This window comes from Drosophila gunungcola (assembly GCF_025200985.1).
Source record: "Drosophila gunungcola strain Sukarami chromosome 2R unlocalized genomic scaffold, Dgunungcola_SK_2 000011F, whole genome shotgun sequence".
NCBI lineage: Eukaryota > Metazoa > Arthropoda > Insecta > Diptera > Drosophilidae > Drosophila > Drosophila gunungcola.
The window spans coordinates 1,724,322-1,743,066 of record NW_026453169.1 but is presented as its reverse complement, the minus strand read 5'-3'; the positions used below and the strand labels follow the sequence as shown (position 1 = coordinate 1,743,066).

At 41.7% G+C, this 18,745-nt stretch overlaps 5 protein-coding genes across 6 annotated transcripts; 3 read left to right on the top strand and 2 right to left on the bottom strand.

The window, feature by feature from the left end:
• Positions 1-175: 175 nt before the first annotated feature.
• Positions 176-1,146, top strand: LOC128255394 (general odorant-binding protein 66). Its single transcript, XM_052984972.1, has 3 exons — positions 176-258; positions 317-665; positions 724-1,146. The coding sequence occupies exons 1-3, from the start codon at positions 217-219 to the stop codon at positions 930-932; spliced, it is 600 nt and encodes a 199-aa protein (XP_052840932.1). The 5' UTR covers positions 176-216; the 3' UTR covers positions 933-1,146.
• Positions 1,147-1,731: 585 nt separating this feature from the next.
• On the bottom strand, positions 1,732-2,576 carry LOC128255442 (uncharacterized). Its single transcript, XM_052985043.1, has 3 exons — positions 2,455-2,576; positions 1,997-2,348; positions 1,732-1,943 (listed from the first exon to the last, which is right to left on the bottom strand). The coding sequence occupies exons 1-3, from the start codon at positions 2,500-2,502 to the stop codon at positions 1,732-1,734; spliced, it is 612 nt and encodes a 203-aa protein (XP_052841003.1). The 5' UTR covers positions 2,503-2,576.
• A 161-nt stretch (positions 2,577-2,737) lies between these two features.
• LOC128255353 (dynein regulatory complex subunit 2) lies at positions 2,738-7,457 on the top strand. The gene is made up of 5 exons (XM_052984903.1): positions 2,738-2,916; positions 2,974-3,226; positions 4,361-4,584; positions 5,992-6,570; positions 6,934-7,457. Exons 1-5 carry the CDS (start codon positions 2,776-2,778, stop codon positions 7,342-7,344), a joined length of 1,608 nt encoding a protein of 535 aa, XP_052840863.1. The 5' UTR covers positions 2,738-2,775; the 3' UTR covers positions 7,345-7,457.
• LOC128255354 (odorant-binding protein 59a) lies at positions 4,269-5,366 on the bottom strand. The gene is made up of 2 exons (XM_052984904.1): positions 5,001-5,366; positions 4,269-4,845 (listed from the first exon to the last, which is right to left on the bottom strand). The coding sequence occupies exons 1-2, from the start codon at positions 5,364-5,366 to the stop codon at positions 4,600-4,602; spliced, it is 612 nt and encodes a 203-aa protein (XP_052840864.1). The 3' UTR covers positions 4,269-4,599.
• Positions 7,458-8,209: 752 nt separating the features above from the next.
• LOC128255352 (protein sax-3) lies at positions 8,210-18,157 on the top strand. 2 transcript variants are annotated; one of them, XM_052984901.1, is made up of 18 exons: positions 8,210-8,342; positions 9,204-9,448; positions 9,532-9,653; positions 10,635-10,815; positions 10,909-11,027; positions 11,100-11,553; positions 11,617-12,096; positions 12,159-12,241; positions 12,306-12,466; positions 12,528-12,609; positions 12,673-12,843; positions 12,902-12,994; positions 13,065-13,263; positions 13,325-13,599; positions 13,661-13,952; positions 14,113-14,345; positions 14,405-14,736; positions 15,311-18,157. In XM_052984901.1, exons 2-18 carry the CDS (start codon positions 9,307-9,309, stop codon positions 16,077-16,079), a joined length of 4,188 nt encoding a protein of 1,395 aa, XP_052840861.1. In that variant the 5' UTR covers positions 8,210-8,342; positions 9,204-9,306; the 3' UTR covers positions 16,080-18,157. The 2 variants fall into 2 exon arrangements, with proteins under 2 accessions (XP_052840861.1, XP_052840862.1); XM_052984902.1 differs by lacking the exon at positions 8,210-8,342 and having other exon boundaries at positions 9,188-9,448.
• Positions 18,158-18,745: the final 588 nt, after the last annotated feature.

Sequence of the window (18,745 nt, the reverse complement as noted above, 5' to 3'; positions counted from 1 at the left end):
ATCAATTTATTTCCAAATTGGATTGCTTAATTAAATGTAACAAATGTCAGTTGTAATGGCTGAAATTATATGAGCGGAAAAAAGAAACATTTTCAGACAGTTTGATGGCTAGACATTTGTGAAATTGACGGCGATTTCCTGTTTTTATTTAAATTATTCGGGTGAGCACTATAAAAGCACTTAAAATTGGCTTATTTTGGCAGAGAAAGCAGAGCAATGAAGTGCATAATTCTATTAAGTTTTTGCTGCCTGATTTGGGTAAGTTTTTGAATTGGAATGAGGCAAAATATATATATTGCTAACATTTACTTTTTAGTTTGCTAGTGGAATTCAAATTGATTGCGAAAATGCAGAGGCAATTAATGAAGAGCATATACATTATTGCTGCAAGCATCCTGAAGGACACAATGACATAATAGAGGAGTGTGCGAAGGTGACCAACTTTATGCTGGCCAGTAAAAACGAGGAGGCACTGGTGGACATCACCGCAGACCGGGCTATTCGAGGCACCTGTTTTGGTAAATGCGTCTTCAGCAAACTGAAACTAATGAAGGACAACGCCCTGGACATGGATGCAGTGAGGAAATATTTTACTGAAAAGTTCGCCGATGATCCTGAATATGTCAAGGAAATGATCAACGCTTTTGATCACTGTCATGGCAAAAGTAATGTTACAGATATTCTTGCAAAATCTTCTTAACTTTTTCATACATTTCTCCAAAGGTGAGGAGAACACCTCCATGTTCCTGTCGAAGCCGCTCTTCAAGCAAATGTCCCAACACTTCTGCGAGCCCCAGTCTAGTGTAGTTTTGGCCTGTGTCATCCGTCAGTTCTTCCACAACTGTCCGGCGGATCGTTGGTCCAAGACCAAGGAGTGCGAGCACACCCTGGCCTTCAGCAAGAAGTGCCAGGACTCGCTGGCCACTTTGTAGATGATTCCTATATAATGTGTTAATCAATAAAGAACGTGCTAAAAGAAACAATAACTAAAAAACTATTTATGATACTTACGACTTCTACTTGGTTTAATATTCTATTTTTACTTTTTAATATTTTATTATACTAGAGAATTATTTTATCCCTTACCCGAAAAAAAAAATTGTCACGGAAAATAAACCATTGTTATACGAATTTTAAACTATTGGGTATGAACAATTTATCAATGATATGAGTATTAAATTAACACCACGAAAGTATTCAAATAAGAACACAGGTGGTTTAAAAACAAGGTATTATTTTAGTACAAGCTTAGAACTGAAAGAATTATTTAATATTGAATTAATACTTTTTTTAATACTGTATGCACTTTATTTACAAGACACACTTATTAAAATTAAACTATCGTTTTTTTTTGGGTGTAGAAGTTAAAGTTTTAAACATTGGTTTTATGTCACTAGTGGCTCAAAACCTTTATTGTATTACAGCAAATAATTGAAATATTAAAAGAAATCATTTAAAATTGTGTATAAAAACAATGTAAATTTTTGTTTGTTAAAGAAAATTTGTTAATTAGCCCAAGTTAAAAATTAAATAAAATACTGAGCCTTAGACTTAAGAAAAACCGTTGTTCTTTGATTTTTAAAGCTTTTTGCTTTTTTACAAACATCTATAACAATTGTGTTTACCTAAAATTATACTAATAAAAATTTTAACAATTATAAAAAATATTTTTTTGAGGATCTGATAGCAAAAATTTGTATATAAATGTACCATTTTAATACTAATGCTATTTTACATTGTTGTCAGCACATCCTTACACTTCTTGGCAAAGGCCAAAGTTTCCACGCACTCCGTGCTGTTGGACCAGCGATTTTTCGGACAATTGTGAAAAAAGTTATAGATAACGCAGGACATAATGATGCTAGAGGTCGGTTTGCAGAACTTGGCTGTGGAAAAGGCCCTCACAATTGGAAGCGACAGGAACCTTTCGGTGGCATCCTCAGCTTAAAAATTAAATGATTTAATGAATTCAAAAAAATATAGTCATGAAACTTACATTTCGAGTGACATTTTTCGTAGGCATTCAGCATTTCTGTTTCGTATTCCGGATCCGTTTTGTGATAACTTTTGTAATACGATCGCACCTTGACCATATCCAGGGTGTTATTCTGCATCAGGTCGAAATGATCGAAGACACACTTGGCCCAGCAGGTTCCGACCATCGCCTGGTCCACCGTCACATCCTCCATGGCCTCCTCATCTGGATTCGGTAGGCGAAAGTTGGTCTGCTTGGCACACATTTCCGTAACGTCGTTGTGACCGTCGGGATGCTGGCAGCAGTGGTGAATGTTCTCCTCATGAATTCTTTCCGTATGTCTGCAGTGCACCCGGATAGCCAAAGGTCCATCCTGAAAAATAATGATCAGTAACTTGGGCACTTAGAATAAGCTATAAAATTTAAAATACTTAATGATAATACATTTTAATACACAAAACTTAAATATAAATACATACCAACAGCCGTGATAGAACCACACAAATCACAATGCCAGTTCTCAGCATGATGACAGCCGTTCAGCTATTTGGCCCGCGTTTTATTTGTCAAATGGTTCCCCTTTGATGGACAGCCTTAATGGCGATTTGCAATGCTCCGCATTAATTTAATGCGCATCCATTATTATGGCAACAAACCTGAACGACGAGCTAGTGTCATGACAACGCTGGCCATCAAATTGTTATTTATTTTCCGCGGCGCGGCTTTCACTTGCTTAATTAGTCAGAGATTGGTCTTTGAAATTTGATAAGCGCAGTTTAGAGCAATAAAAAGGCATAATCATGGGCAAAAAGGGTAAAGGCAAAGGCAACAAGTTGGCCAAAATGTCCGAAGAGGAGCGGGCCCGGTACTTGCAGATGAGGGCCGATATGGAGGAAGAGACGAGGCGACGGAAGATGCAGCTTATTTCCATGTACATGAAGGTATTTTAGTTAAATCAAAGCATAACAATATTATTAGAACAATCTTTCTTCAAAAAGAACAAACTGAAAAGGGAGGATGCTTTCGGACGCTTGAATATGGCCAAAATAAACCAGGAGTGGCGCAGCATTTTGCGCCAGGTCAAAGTTCAAGAGCTGCGTCGGGAGATTGTCGACGTTGAGTCCTTTTTTCAGGAGGCTTTAAAACGCAAGGATCAGGTTATCCACCGCCTCATTGCCCACATAGAGTCCACCGAGGATATGTACGCCAATCTGCAGCAGTCGCATATGGAAAACATCACCAGAATCGTTGGTAGGTCGTTATATATTATTACCGTATATATATGATTCTTCTATGAAAGAAATTTTACAGTTAACGTTATACTTAGTTTACTATTTTAACCCGAAATACTGTTTATTAAAGATGAAGTTCACTTGATGTTGTCATTTTTAATACCCACTACATTTGGTTTAAAATTTATTGTTTTAAGGGTAAACAACAATGGCTGAAACACCCTGAAATTATGAAATATTTATAAATTTGTATAAAAACATATATTTCCAGAAACTAAAAAGTTTTAAAATAATGTGATATTAAATATTTTTAATTAATAATTTAATAAAAGTTCTGAAATATTGTTTTTTACATTTTTAACAAGTATTTAAAGTAACCATTGGCTAAAGCGTTCTAAAGGTCCCAACCTTATAAAACATTTATAAATATTTATAAAAACATATATCCCAAGAAACTAATAGACTTCAAAATATCTACTGTTAAACTTTTTGTATTAATTATTCAATGCATGTAATGGAGTATTATTGTCTATATTTCCTATAAAGTATATATATTCTTGATCAGCATCACTAGTAGAGTCGATCTAGCCATGTCAGTCTGTCCGTCCGTCTGTCCGTCTGTCCGTCCGTTTATATGAAAATTTCCCAAAAGTTGTCTTTCTAGCGCAGGTAGTATATAAGTCGGAGCGAGCCGGATCGGACGACTATAGCATATAGCTCCCATAGGAACAATCTGAAAAATAAATGAAAAAAAATTATAACTTTGCTGTTTTTTAATTTTTTTTTTAGTTCTTCGACATTAGTAATGGTTTCTTATTTCAGAATTATGATTTAAATTTTATCAAAATCGGACGACTATAGCATATAGCTCTCATAGGAACAATCATAAAGTAAATAAAAAAAAATATAACTATGGTGTTTTTAAATTTTTCTATAAGTTCTTCGACATATAGTAATGGATAAATATTCAGAATTACGGTTAAATTTCACCAAAATAGGACGACTATATCATATAGCTCCAATAGAAATAATAAAATTATATAAATTACAGATATTTGAAGTGAACATAATATTATTATTTGAAGCTATACAGTAAACGTTATCCTTAATACCCAGATTGCTAAAACCCATTTCCTTCTTAAATTTATACTAGACACCCACAGAGGTCGCATCGAGTTCTTCCGGGTGATCTACGAGGACGACAAGCAGGCGGTGCTGAGCCAGTGGGAGCAGGACTCGGCGGTATTCAAGGAGATGCATGCCCAGAAGCAGCAGCACCTCGAGTGCGTCTTTTACCAGCTGGAGGAAAGCACCGACGGTGGGATCCGGGACAACCACGAGCGCTTCCTCGACCGCTGCGAGGATCTAAAAAGTGGGGTAAGCTTGTGGCTGCTAGATAAAGATCATGTTGCCGTGCTCCTCCCAGTCCTCGCACTGCGCCTTGGCGTACTCCGACATACATTTGACCAGTTCGAGGGAAACGGAGCACTTGTTCTGCCTGCTCCTTCCCTGGTTCTCCAAGTACCGGAAGCATTGCTGCACTGTGTCCATGAAGAAGTTGCGCAGCTCCCGATCCCGTAGGTCCTTGGTCAGCAGGTAGCTCACCTTGCGCCGGTCGGGCATCCCGTTGCCATCGACCTGTGGAAAAGTTAGGATGGAATAATAAAGTTAGTTCTTTGTAAGGGCTACCGAATAGGGCGGTGACATGGAAGTGAATCCTTTGGATTATTGCCTAAATGCATTTCCCAGATAAAATATTTATAAGCTAGGAACCTCAGCCGATGGCAACCTACCATATTCATCTCCTCGAAAAAGCACTGGGCGACACACTGACCTCCATCGTAGCCTGTGTTGTTCCTGTTCTCCGGCTGCCTGAGGCCCCTCTGCCTCCTGTTTCCATAGCCGCCCCTGTTGTGCTGATTTCGATCCCGATCCTGGTCCTCGTCCTGATCCCGTTCGTAATCGAATCCATGGCCGTTTCCTTGCCTGCCCTCCATCCCCCGCCCCCGATCGCCGCTGTCATCCTGGCGTCGCATACACCCGCGCACGGTTCTCTTGAGCTCCGCCTCACTCAATCCCTCCTGCGATCGACACTTGAGCCCGGAAATGCAGCAGGAGCAGCAGCTCAGGCCAATCCACAGCACAATTAGCAGGCGCATCTCGGGAACTGAATGGAGGAGCAGCATTGGGCCAACATTATTTATAGGTCTGGAGAACGACGTCCCAAATAACAGAATGACTGACACACAATGACCCAAGTCGCATATCAATCTTCATTTTGCAGTTGCGTGCCGTTTTTCTCGATTTGTCATTGTTCGACCTTTCGGCGATTTTTTATTCAATTGTGTTTTTATACATACCTATAGCAACGCACAGCAAAATGGAAATAACTAAAATAAGTTTCATAAATTGTTTAGCAGTTTTACAAAATAAATTATATGCACTGCCAATATTTTAATACATTAATATTTGTTTTAAATCGCCTTAAGCTTAATCATACATTATTATTATCATTCGCTGTAAACATCATATGATAAGCTCTTTTAATAAATTTTCAACTTTTTTTTATTATTAGAAAGTGAAAAATTTAATTCTAACTACAGCTAAAAGTTTAATATTTTGAATTTTTTAAAACAAAAAAACGATAAATTAATTTTAAACTCTTTGTAAATACCTGTTGAGCTATGTAATGAAAATGTCTGAAAAATATCAAAGCAATCGATGTGGCAGTTTTGGCGCAAAATTGCATACATAAAAATATATAAATAAAAATATATATTCCAGATGCAACTCCAGCTGGAGCAGATCACCTCCAGAGGTGAGGCTCGACTGGAAAAGCTGTGGCAGGAGTATCAGGCGGTACTGGCCGGTTACTGCCAGCACATCGAGGGTTTCTACTCGGAATACGTTGACCTCAAGCAGCGGGATGAGGAAGCTGCCCTCCAGATCAGCCAGCAGACGCACGAAATCGAGCACTTGGTGGACCAACTGGCCAACTTGCGCCTGGTTTCCGAGGAGTTCTACGTCAAGCAGCAGGGCCAACTGGAGCAGCGGCAAGCCATCAAACAGCAGTTGACCGAGCGACTGAGGGAGCTGCGCACCTGCGTGGAGCAGGAGATTTCCCGGGATCACCAGGCCTTCAAGCTGATGTCCGTGGAGAGCTACAATGCCTTGGAGTCCCTCCAGGAGACCGTGGACAAGGGCGAGACTCTGGTCCAGCTGTCTGCGGTCTGTGCCAAGATGGAAACCCAGCGAGAGAAGATGTTTCAGCTGCCAGAAATATCTAGGGAGATTATCGAGTTACGCGATGTGGAGGATCGAGAGAAGGGAGCTTTCTTTGATTCAGCCACTGATCTTCTCAAGGTGAGTTTGCAAGAAAAATACTTTAGTTATATATTTGGGGGTAACAATTTTACACATATTTGTGATACCAAACTTGATTTACATTTTTTAACTCAAAAAATTAAACTAAAAAGTTGAATCAAACCTAATCCGGTTTGGACTCGATTTTTTACTCGAATTCGAGTTGCATATGCACTTCTGCACCTTGGCAAAAGCCTGGAAAAAAGACTAGCTAAAAGCTTTGCAAAAATTTTCCCCAAAAAAACATAGCAAAACGCTTGGCAAAAAGACTGTTTAACTATTTTACTAGCGCAAGTAAAAACTAAATTTATAACGATAATTGTATGGTCGTCATAACCCATTCAATTTTGTATGCCTTTCCAGGACGAGGTCGCCTTGGTGCCCCAAATGGAGACCTTCTGGCGGCGTGTCAACAACGTGGCCGTGGACGTGGCCTGCCTGAAGCAGCAGAAACGCCGCCTAGAGGCCGAGAACAGCCAATTGAAGGCACAGCTGCAGGACTATTTGGTCAATCTGAACATCGCCAACGGCTCCAATAGCCACGTCCACAGTTATCTGGCTCGGAGGCCCAAAAGTATGTCCGTGGATCGAGTGGCGCGCCTGCAACTGCAGCCCAAGCAGGTGCACAGTGCACTGCCCACTGGTCGCCGCCCCACAGCACCCACTCCGCCCACTTTCCACTTTCACCCAGGACGAAAGCGAGTGCCCGCCTTCGACGCCAACTTCTCCAATGTGGTTCGCTCCAGAACTCTCGTCAGGGGCAGACTGGACTGAATGAAATTCGAATCTAAAAAAATTAAGTTTATTTATACTTAAAAAGATAGAAGTTCATCAAGGCACATTAAGAAGGAACCACTATTGTGGTTTTGTCTAAAGCATTTTTCAAAAGAAAGTTTCTCTTACCGGAACTTCCGATTTATCTTTTAATGACTATACTGTCTACTGTTATTTTAGTACTGACTTCTAAGTGGGAAGATTTCTTTGCAATTTATACACTAAGAACGCATAAGTAATTAAGAAACATTACATTTTGAAGGTTTTTAGTAATTAATGCGATTCTTTTGAACACATAACTAAGAAATCTGCAAAATTTGTAAGATTTTAATATTGCTACTTCATAAAATTAAACTTACTGCGTTTAACTACGCCAATTTTTTTCTAGAATTTTTGATAATTAAATTTATAACGTAATGTTGTGTAGAAGCGCAGAAGGGCATGTATTTCGGTCGCCTTGTCCAAAGATTACCACAATATATGCAATAAACATTTTCTTTTAAAAATTCATTATAATAATCATAGGTTTAATTAAATATAAACTTATCCACATAGGGATTTTGACGCAATCTTCAGCAACAAATAATGAATAAGTATATGTACTATATGCATATTAAAAGATATACTGGATTTGGAATTTTTTAATTTCCATTTTTTTGGATTGGTTTTGTTGTCTATATATTGGTTGCAAGAATTGTCCGATAAATTGAACCCGCGAAACCAAATTTAAAAGCAAACAGTCCGATTTACTCGGCGTTGCCATATCAGTGAAAATACATTGTTTCTGGTATTTTTCAGTATTCCTTATCGGGACCATTGGCACGTTCCACTCTCCCACTCCGTTCCGCTGCGCCCTTCACTGGCCATTACATTCCGATTCCGCCCGTTGCGCTCTCAGATTTCCTCAGACACGACCCACGTCCAATTGTGAGTTTTCACTGCGCCCGAATCGCACTTAAATCGCAGGAAAATAGTTAATTTGCTGCAGCCAAATTCGAGTAAGTTTAGGCCCCAAGTATCTGTGTTTAAACCGCGCACCTGGTTTTCGAAATAGAGCTCAATTTTTCGGGGTTTACAAAGTGCAGCTGCAGATGTAAAGCAAATATTACAAGGAGTTATAGATACAACATACTGTTATAGATACAACAACAAGCGGAACGGGGGGAAGTCCCAGGAACGGCAGGCCGCGCGAGCGAGAGGGAGTGAGTGACAGTGCCAGTGCGAGTGAGAGTGAGAGGGGGAGCGGCAGTTGGTTCTTGTTCTTGTAATTTTACCAAAAAGAAATTTCGTTCGGGAAATGTGGAAAATGTGCGCGAGAGCTCCTGAGAAGAAAACAACCCCGAAAAGCGAGCAATCGACGAATAAATACCAACAAAACTTACACTGCGCGGCTGATTAATAAGAAGCCCGAAAACCTCCGAAAAAAAAACTAAAACAATCAAAAAACTAAAATCGAAATAAAAAGCGTTATAAAGAAAGTGTGAGAACGTGAAATCAAACTCCAAATCAGAATTTGGATTGTAAATTTTCGGGGCTGGTCGTCGCATTTCAAATGGGAGATAAACACAAAGAGAGATAAATACGGAAATAAAATTAATGGAAAACCAGCATAGACATACATATGTGGGTGTGAGTGTGTGTGTGTGTAGTGAGTGTGTGTGTGTGTGTGAGTGCTTATCGCATGGAAATGCAAGCGTAAGTGGAGCAGGCGAGAAATAATTTGGAATTTTGGACAGATAAAAGCCAAGTAAACCCCGTAAAGTCCCCCGGGGGCTAAAGCAATACTGCTGCCACGCCTAACCAGCCATCATCCTAACAGCTGCCCACATTTCGTTAACCCATATCCATACCCATCCTAGGATCAAAAACCAAAAAAGAAAAACCAACCAAGGCCACAATGATCGCCGCTGCTTTGGGTCATCTGTAGAGTCATTGCCACAGCACCACCATAAAATACACCCCATGCGTACCGAAAAACACAACGCCATCGCCTGGAGCACGAGCACCACTATTAACCCTTGTCGCAGCCGGAGCAGCAGGATGCTGCTCCTGCCGTGGCTGCTTCTCCTCCTGGTGGCCAGCAGTGGCCTGCCAGCTGTCAGAGGTAATGCTGCAAACCCATTTGTGGGAACTCGGTCCCCGTCCAACTGGCTAATCCACATCCCCACCCATTTAACCCCTTTGCAGGCCAGTACCAATCGCCGCGCATCATCGAACATCCCACGGACCTGGTCGTCAAGAAGAATGAACCCGCCACACTCAACTGCAAGGTGGAGGGCAAGCCGGAACCCACCATCGAATGGTTTAAGGTACCCGCAAAATAATACTCATCTCACTCCAAGCACACTAGCCATTAATTACACAGAAAACAAATAAGCTAAATATCAAATCAAAATGAGCCATATCCATTAGATACTTACAAATTCCATAGCATACCCCTTGAGTTGGCAGAAACCATAACTACAAAAACCATTTTAACGTCATATTTTATTAAGATTTGTTTAAATAAAATGCCGTAACAAGTTAAAACGTATATAATTTGTTTGTTATAACACCCTAATAAGCCTGGCTTGTTGCTGTTTTTTTTTTCATTTAACTTATGTCAATTTCAATAAACTTACTTCACCCTAATTAATATGCTTATTGAATTGCTCAATATACATATCTTATCAACATTTCTTTTTTTTTTTGTTTGACTTATAGAGATTTAGAGATAGACAAGTTTACTTTAGTTTTAATTAAATTAAAACGAACTTCTCGAGCTATAAGAAATGTGGCAATAAAGATAAACCTTTTGCAATTTTTTGCTTAAGAACAGTATTAGTAACATCTGCATATCATTTTTTTCATGGAACACAGTTTGTGTTTCTAGCCGGACAATAAAATAACTTAGGTTTTCTTTGATATTTTATTTTTAGATTGTTAAAAAAACATGATAAAACATATGTATCTTTAGCAACATACTCCTTAAAAAATATCAACTTCTTTTTTGTACACTGTTTTGTTTGTGAAAAATCTTATTTAGGCTAATGTGCAGTATTATTTAAATTTCTAATCAAATATGTTGGAAAAAGACCTTTTGAATATGACAACTAAACAATCCACGAATAAGTACTTTTCAAATGTATTAATTTTATCAAATATGCTTACAAATACCGTACAAAATAGTGTTTGCATTTTAATTTATATTGCTATTATCTTAGATAAACAAGTTAAGTTTTTTTCAGTGAGGCATCCAAAACCTTGCCGAATCGTAACTCAATTTGCCACTTTTCCCCACCCATTTTTAGGATGGCGAGCCCGTCAGCACCAACGAAAAGAAATCGCACCGCGTCCAGTTCAAGGACGGCGCCCTCTTCTTCTACAGGACGATGCAGGGCAAAAAGGAACAGGATGGCGGGGAGTACTGGTGCGTGGCAAAGAACCGAGTGGGCCAGGCCGTTAGTCGCCATGCCTCGCTCCAGATTGCTGGTAAGTTAGTCCGCCACTCCAGTCTGCAACGTGTCTGCCCACACGCCAAAGCTTTGTCTCTGATTATTTTATGTTTCGTTTTTACATTGCCAGTTTTGCGCGACGATTTTCGCGTGGAGCCCAAAGACACGCGAGTGGCCAAAGGCGAGACGGCTCTGCTGGAGTGTGGGCCGCCCAAAGGCATTCCAGAGCCAACGCTCATTTGGATGAAGGTGGGTTTTTCAAAACTAGACTCGAAAATCAGTTGAATTTCACTGGCCTAACCGCTTTTTGTGTGCTCCTAGGATGGCGTTCCCTTGGACGATTTGAAAGCCATGTCTTTTGGCGCCAGCTCCCGCGTGCGTATCGTTGATGGTGGCAACCTGCTCATCAGCAATGTGGAGCCCATTGACGAGGGCAACTACAAGTGCATTGCCCAGAATCTGGTGGGCACTCGCGAGTCTAGCTATGCCAAGCTGATTGTCCAGGTCAAACCTTATTTCATGAAGGAGCCCAAAGATCAGGTGATGCTCTACGGACAGACTGCCACTTTCCACTGCTCCGTGGGCGGTGATCCGCCGCCGAAAGTGCTGTGGAAAAAGGAGGAAGGCAATATTCCGGTGTCCAGGGCTCGAATCCTCCACGATGGCAAGAGTTTGGAGATCTCCAATATCACACCCACCGACGAGGGCACCTACGTCTGCGAGGCACACAACAATGTGGGTCAGATTAGCGCCAGAGCTTCGCTCACAGTGCATGGTAAGCTTTAAGCCTGTCCTAAATGTATCACACACTGTAGTCTCGATGTTCTTTCCTCAAAAGCTCCTCCCAACTTCACCAAGCGACCCAGTAACAAGAAAGTGGGCCTGAATGGCGTTGTCCAGCTGCCTTGCATGGCTTCCGGGAACCCACAGCCCTCTGTTTTCTGGACCAAGGAGGGAGTGTCAACGCTAATGTTTCCCAACAGCTCCCACGGTAGACAGCATGTGGCTGCCGATGGAACCCTACAGATCACGGATGTGCGGCAGGAGGATGAAGGCTTCTATGTGTGCTCCGCTTTTAGCGTTGTAGACTCCTCCACGGTGCGGGTTTTCCTGCAGGTCAGCTCGGTGGACGAGCGTCCCCCTCCTATTATCCAAATAGGGCCTGCCAATCAGACACTGCCCAAAGGATCGGTGGCTACTTTACCCTGTCGCGCCACCGGGAATCCCAGTCCTCGTATTAAATGGTTCCATAATGGACATGCCGTTCAAACGGGCAATCGTTACAGTATTATCCAAGGCAGCTCATTGAGAGTTGACGGTATGTTTACACTGTTAAAGTTGTGTGTTTCCATGCTTATGCTAATATGATTCTACTTTTAGATCTTCAAATTGGTGACTCTGGCACCTACACCTGTACTGCATCTGGGGAACGAGGAGAGACTTCCTGGGCAGCAACTTTAACGGTGTGTTTGAAAATTATTCCCTACGACAAAAATCTCCTAACCCAAACCATCTTTGTTCTTATAGGTCGACAAAACTGGCTCAACATCTCTTCATCGGGCAGCAGATCCTAGTACTTATCCTGCTCCGCCAGGCACACCCAAAGTCCTGAATGTCAGCCGCACCAGCATAAGTCTTCGTTGGGCCAAAAGCCAAGAGAAAACTGGCGCTGTGGGACCAATCATTGGGTAAGTTTAGGCGGCACACCCATTCAATGAGATCATCATTAAGTTTGATTTTTTATATCAGATACACCGTGGAGTACTTTAGTCCAGATGCGGAAACTGGTTGGATTGTGGCTGCCCATCGAGTTGGCGACACTCAAGTCACTGTAAGATTAGCTATAAAAAATCGAATTTCCTGTTGGCCAACTTTTTCTTTGATTTTGTTACAGATCTCAGATCTCAGTCCTGGCACTTCATACGTCTTCCTAGTTAGAGCAGAGAATACTCAGGGTATATCTGTGCCGTCGGGCTTATCGAATGCCATTAAAACCATTGAGGATGACTTCGATGCTGCATCTGCGAATGATTTGTCAGCAGCTCGAACTTTACTTACGGGAAAGGTAAGTTAACATGCGGACTTAAAGTGAGTTTCACTAACTTGATTTTCTTTTTGTACAGTCGGTAGAGCTTATAGACGTATCGGCTATTAATGCCAGCGCCGTTCGTTTGGATTGGATGCTGCATGTGAGCGCGGATGAGAAATATGTAGAGGTATGCTCATTTATTAATATACAATAGCAAAAACGACTTGACATCACCTTTTATTAAACTTATTTATCAGGGACTACGTATACACTATAAGGATGCCAGCTTGCCAACACCACAGTACAAATCGATCACGGTTATGGATATTTCTACAGATTCCTATGTAGTAGGAAACCTAAAAAAGTACACCAAGTATGAGTTTTTCCTAACACCTTTCTTTGAGACCATTGAAGGACAGCCCAGTAACTCCAAAACGGCCCTTACCTATGAAGATGGTGAGAACGAGGAAGCTTAATGAAGTGTTAAATACACCATTTTATGTAATCCCTTTTGTAGTTCCCTCCGCGCCACCAGACAACATACAGATTGGCATGTACAACCAAACCGCCGGATGGGTCCGTTGGACTCCGCCACCCGCCCAGCACCACAATGGCAATCTGTATGGCTACAAGATCGAGGTCAGTGCCGGGAACACCATGAAGGTTCTCGCCAATATGACGCTCAATGCCACCACCACGTCTGTGCTCCTGAACAACCTAACCACTGGAGCTGTGTACAGTGTGCGACTGAACTCCTTTACCAAAGCAGGAGATGGACCCTACTCCAAACCGGTGAGTTAAAGCACTATTTTCTTTCTTTTGGCTCTTTCTAAATACCGCTTCAAATCCACAGATATCGCTCTTCATGGACCCCACTCATCACGTTCATCCACCAAGGGCCCATCCCAGTGGCACTCATGATGGGCGTCACGAGGGTCAGGATCTAACCTATCATGGCAATGGAAATTTACCCACCGGCGACATCAATCCCACCACTCATAGAAAAACGACTGACTACCTATCTGGCCCCTGGCTAATGGCGTTGGTCTGCATTGTCCTCCTTGTCCTTGTCATTTCGGCAGCTATTTCCATGGTCTACTTTAAGAGGAAGCATCAAATGACCAAGGAGCTGGGTCACTTAAGTGGTAAGTGTTCAGTTGAGCAAACTTGTAGTACATGCAAACTTTTATAAAAAGAGATCTTCACATAAACCAAACCTAGAAAGGTATTTTTGTTAATGTATCATATTCATTGTTAGTAGACTTAGTAAACATATGCTTAACTTCCTATCATTCTTCTTTTTAGTGGTCAGCGACAACGAAATAACAGCACTAAACATCAATAGCAAGGAAAGCCTGTGGATAGACCATAATCGTGGCTGGCGAACTGCAGATACTGACAAGGATTCGGGCCTAAGCGAATCGAAACTTTTGTCCCATGTGAACAGCAGTCAGTCGAACTACAATAACTCCGATGGGGGAACCGACTACGCCGAAGTAGACACCCGTAATCTGACCACCTTCTACAACTGTCGCAAGGTGAGATCGATGTGCTATGTTCCTTCAAATACATATGCTTACCCCATATGTCCTTGCAGAGCCCCGATAATCCCACGCCCTATGCCACCACCATGATCATTGGAACCTCCTCGAGTGAGACCTGCACCAAGGCGACATCTTTGAGTGCCGACAAGGATTCGGGAACTCATTCGCCCTATTCGGATGCTTTTGCCGGCCAGGCACCAGCGGTTCCTGTTGTAAAATCAAACTATCTGCAATATCCGGTTGAGCCCATCAATTGGTCTGAGTTCCTACCCCCGCCGCCCGAACATCCACCGCCGCCCTCAACCTACGGATATGCACAGGGATCACCGGAGTCTTCGCGGAAGAGCTCCAAAAGCGCTGGCTCAGGCATTTCCACAAACCAAAGGTAAGATTAAAAAATTATGAATGCCCTTTTCTTATTTTTTGTCATTTAAAAAAGGGTAATTCTAGTTTTACTTTACCTTTGTTAAATTAAAAAATTTTTTGGAAGGAAGAAGAGTGCTGAATAGATTAAGTTAACTCCTGCATTCATATGTAATAATGTTTATTACTATGGCCCGGTTTTTCGTGCCCCGGCCCCAAAGTCGCCACACCTGTTTGTCCGAAAAAGTTAAAGACCAGTTAAACTTTTCGTAAAAGCATTTTTATAAAACTTACAAAACCTTTTTATACTAACATGTATAGTATATGTAGTTATCTGTAAGGTATACCAAAATGATAAGTTTGCTCGATCGTTCTAATGCATCGCAAACTGTGTCCTAAAAAATTAAAAACTTTATTTATTCATTTAATGAAACTATGATAATTAAGACCTATCTTTCCTATGGCAGAAAAATAATGTTCGAATATATTGAGTTGTCTTTGCGTGATTATCTATGTAAAGCACACATTAATTTAAGTGCTGGGACTCGATATATGCATAAGTATTGAATTGGGTTAACACTTTCATTTCCTTGCAGCATTTTGAACGCCTCCATACACAGCAGTTCCTCGGGCGGCTTTTCGGCCTGGGGTGTCTCGCCGCAATACGCCGTCGCCTGTCCCCCGGAGAACGTGTACAGCAATCCGCTGTCGGCGGTGGCTGGCGGCACCCAGAATCGCTACCAGATTACGCCCACCAGTCAGCATCCGCCGCAGCTACCGGCCTACTTTGCCACCGCGGCTCCGGGCGGTGGAGTGCCACCCAACCACCTGCCATTTGCCACCCAGCGACATGCGACCAGCGAGTACCAGGCTGGATTAAATGCAGCGCGATGTGCCCAGAGCCGCGCCTGCAACAGCTGCGATGCCCTGGCCACGCCGTCACCCATGCAGCCCCCACCGCCAGTTCCCGTGCCCGAGGGCTGGTACCAGCCGGTGCTGCCCAACAGCCACCCGATGCACCCGACCACCTCCAGCCACCAGATCTACCAGTGCTCATCCGAGTGCTCGGATCACTCGAGGACCTCGCAGGGTCACAAGCGGCAGCTGCAGCTGGAGGATCATGGCACCGGCAGCAGCGGCAAACAACGCGGTGGCCACCACGGCCGACGACGACCACCGGTGGTGCAGCCGTGCCTGGAGAGCGAGAACGAGAACATGCTGGCGGAGTACGAGCATCGCCAGTACACGAGTGACTGCTGCAACAGTTCCCGCGAGGGCGACACCTGCTCCTGCAGCGAGGGATCTTGCCTGTACGCTGAGGCGGGCGAACCGGCGCCCCGTCAATTGACTGCTAGGAACACCTAAGGAAAAAGTCTGCGGACCTCCCCAACTGGGTGGATTAGTATTAAAGATAGCATCTAGTCTAACCCTTCATTCATATCGAACTTGTAAACAGTCGGGTGACTGGGTCAACTCAAAGTTTCTGCATCAACTATCGAACTCGGATGACTGATGCCTTGAGTCCGCTACAACAAAATCTTGCCATTCTACTATTCAAATTGTATTTCAAAAATTCAGAAATCAAAAACGGAATGGGTAAATATGTTGTAGTGGATTCTCGGGTATTACACTCGGATACACAAAACCACACTTGTCACAATCACAATCATGGGGGCATTGTGCAGCTTTAGCAATTACGAATTTTCCATTATCACATCTACCAGCGTAGATACTCATAGACAGGCACAGTGCTCCCCCATCCATGCACCACAACAATGTTCCCCCCAATGGAAAACGAAGACATTTGTACTTAAGAGACGCGAGTGCTGTACGATAGATATTGCTTCATAAACGCGGGGAGACAGTAATTACTAAATAGCAGGGATCTGTGTCCCAGCAGAACTTCATTAAAATACGTACTCAAAGGAACTTATAGAGGAAGATAAATCAGATCAGGCCATAGCAAGTACACAGAAAAAAAAAAAAAAAGGTGACTTACAACGTATGTAGTTAGAACCAAAGTACACACATTTGTACAGCATGTTTTGGGTTTTGGCTTTCAAATCGGTCCTAGTCATAGGCTTGATAGCAATACAATAACGATACTGATTACGATATACTTGTATGCAAAACTCATTCATATCTACGATCACAATCGAGCATTTGTCTCCGACTCGGACTTGTGCTGAGTGGAGTTGAGTAGAGTTTGGGGGACAAGTGAAACGGCAGTTGCAATGTTTAATGGTTAGTGCTTTTCTATAACAAGGAATAATATACTTCATTGACCCAGTGAATATATATATATATGTATACATACTAAACGACACACTACACAACTACTTACATAGCATTTAGACGAGTTGAGGAGCTGCACACGGCCAACAGAACAAATCCCAGTTGTCCGTTCCGTTGTCCTGTCCCTGTGCAGATCCCTCCATGACACAATGTTTTCTACAATCTTGCATTTTGAAAAAAGTCTAAAATGTACCTGTGATATAACCCCATTATACATTATAGTATTTTAATAATTTTTTATATTTATGGTTTTCTGATTTGGAGTCGCGTTTTTTGTTCATTCTGTTCGAGCAACGAGCAATGTTTGTTGTAAGTCCCCACGCAGACGAGGGTTTTTTTGGGAGAGAATATAGCATAATTTAGAACTTAGGCACGTACCACATTAGAATGCAAAATGAATATATCATCAAATCAAATCGAATCGAAGCGGAGAAGAGAAGAGAAACGCTCAGAGAGTTCGGCCAATTGAAGAGGCCCAAAACACTTTTTTTCAAAACCCCGGATCGTGAGTTGAATCGAGGGATAGGTGTGGCTGGAGAAAAGTGTTTTGGGCGGAGTAGATAGCTGTGGAAATACGAATTATCCATGTGGACAAGAGTCAACGAATCGTTTAAACAATACTAAACACATATGCATTACATTTACCTATATAGAGACCATATAGCACCTAGAGAACCGCGCATGTATCAAATCAAATCAAAATATGCTTTAGCATAAACTCACACAAATCCACTTCCTTGCTAGCCGCCCCAGATCGGTTTGGCATGTACATATATATATTATATATATACGACATACTCCTAATCCTAATATCGAAACCAACTTGCTTCAGTTGAACTGCCCTTCCGTAGCCATATACATATAGAAAAAGCATAGTTGGGTCTGGGTTTTAATAATTAGCATCTAGTTTCTAGAGTTGTGTAACGGGAGTATTTTAAAGTCATAGCGTAAACGAATTTTAAGAAGGAACAGAACCCCAAAATCGAAGTGGACATTTAATTTTTAGTGCGTAATGCCATAAACGAACTTTTTCAAAAGCAAAAATAATAACTGACATTTACTTACGATATAAATACTATATCTAGATATATACATATAGCATTTAAAATTACATAAACAATAAAGGAACATTTTACATATATGTGGAATACTTTTGGTTTTCTTAAAATCTTTAAAGAAAGACAAGATCTTATCTTTTTAATTGTTTTCAGAACAATTTCCTAAAATGGAAATAATTCATTTTGAACACTTTAGTACTAGGTATTTCAACTACTTATTTCAATTTCCTGGTAAAAATTTATTTCTGATCTGACCGATTCTATTGCTGTAACGATCCTCGATCGCTTGACGGATATTTTCATATTTCGCAGGAAACCTCCTTGAGCTGTAGCGGAACTTTTCACTTGAGACAACCCTTGAGATTACTTCATGACCTCTCAATCCGGTTTCAATTTACAGAGTTTGTGAATGCGAACAAGGAAGTCGTTCCAAGAGCTGGACAAGTGTTAATTCCCAACAGGACACAATAAATGCTTATGTCCTGTTCCCATATGAACCCACTTGAAGATAAGGGACACGCCCTGGGATCTGAAAATCATGGCTGGTTTCGTCGAAATGGGGACTTCAAATTTTGGTTTTGAGATCCGAGATTGGATAGTGAGTGTGAGATTTGAAAACTTTTGGGTCTTATATTTTGCCTCTAATGGAAAACTAAGCAAAAATTTCGTAGGTATACC

What these genes read in the sequence shown, in the direction of transcription:
- LOC128255352 (XM_052984901.1), top strand. Translation starts at nt 9,307, where the DNA reads ATGCGTACCGAAAAACACAACGCCATCGCCTGGAGCACGAGCACCACT. An exon ending in TTGGCGACACTCAAGTCACT is followed by an intron (nt 12,610 to 12,672) that starts GTAAGATTAGCT and finishes ATTTTGTTACAG; the next exon opens with ATCTCAGATCTCAGTCCTGG. An exon ending in GGCATTTCCACAAACCAAAG is followed by an intron (nt 14,737 to 15,310) that starts GTAAGATTAAAA and finishes ATTTCCTTGCAG; the next exon opens with CATTTTGAACGCCTCCATAC.
- LOC128255353 (XM_052984903.1), top strand. Translation starts at nt 2,776, where the DNA reads ATGGGCAAAAAGGGTAAAGGCAAAGGCAACAAGTTGGCCAAAATGTCC. An exon ending in AAACATCACCAGAATCGTTG is followed by an intron (nt 3,227 to 4,360) that starts GTAGGTCGTTAT and finishes AATTTATACTAG; the next exon opens with ACACCCACAGAGGTCGCATC. An exon ending in GCGAGGATCTAAAAAGTGGG is followed by an intron (nt 4,585 to 5,991) that starts GTAAGCTTGTGG and finishes TATATATTCCAG; the next exon opens with ATGCAACTCCAGCTGGAGCA.
- LOC128255394 (XM_052984972.1), top strand. Translation starts at nt 217, where the DNA reads ATGAAGTGCATAATTCTATTAAGTTTTTGCTGCCTGATTTGG. An exon ending in GTTTTTGCTGCCTGATTTGG is followed by an intron (nt 259 to 316) that starts GTAAGTTTTTGA and finishes TTTACTTTTTAG; the next exon opens with TTTGCTAGTGGAATTCAAAT. An exon ending in TGATCACTGTCATGGCAAAA is followed by an intron (nt 666 to 723) that starts GTAATGTTACAG and finishes ATTTCTCCAAAG; the next exon opens with GTGAGGAGAACACCTCCATG.
- LOC128255354 (XM_052984904.1), bottom strand. Translation starts at nt 5,366, where the DNA reads ATGCGCCTGCTAATTGTGCTGTGGATTGGCCTGAGCTGCTGCTCCTGC. An exon ending in TTTTCGAGGAGATGAATATG is followed by an intron (nt 4,846 to 5,000) that starts GTAGGTTGCCAT and finishes ACTTTTCCACAG; the next exon opens with GTCGATGGCAACGGGATGCC.
- LOC128255442 (XM_052985043.1), bottom strand. Translation starts at nt 2,502, where the DNA reads ATGCTGAGAACTGGCATTGTGATTTGTGTGGTTCTATCACGGCTGTTG. An exon ending in TGGTTCTATCACGGCTGTTG is followed by an intron (nt 2,349 to 2,454) that starts GTATGTATTTAT and finishes ATTATTTTTCAG; the next exon opens with GATGGACCTTTGGCTATCCG. An exon ending in CGAAAAATGTCACTCGAAAT is followed by an intron (nt 1,944 to 1,996) that starts GTAAGTTTCATG and finishes TTAATTTTTAAG; the next exon opens with CTGAGGATGCCACCGAAAGG.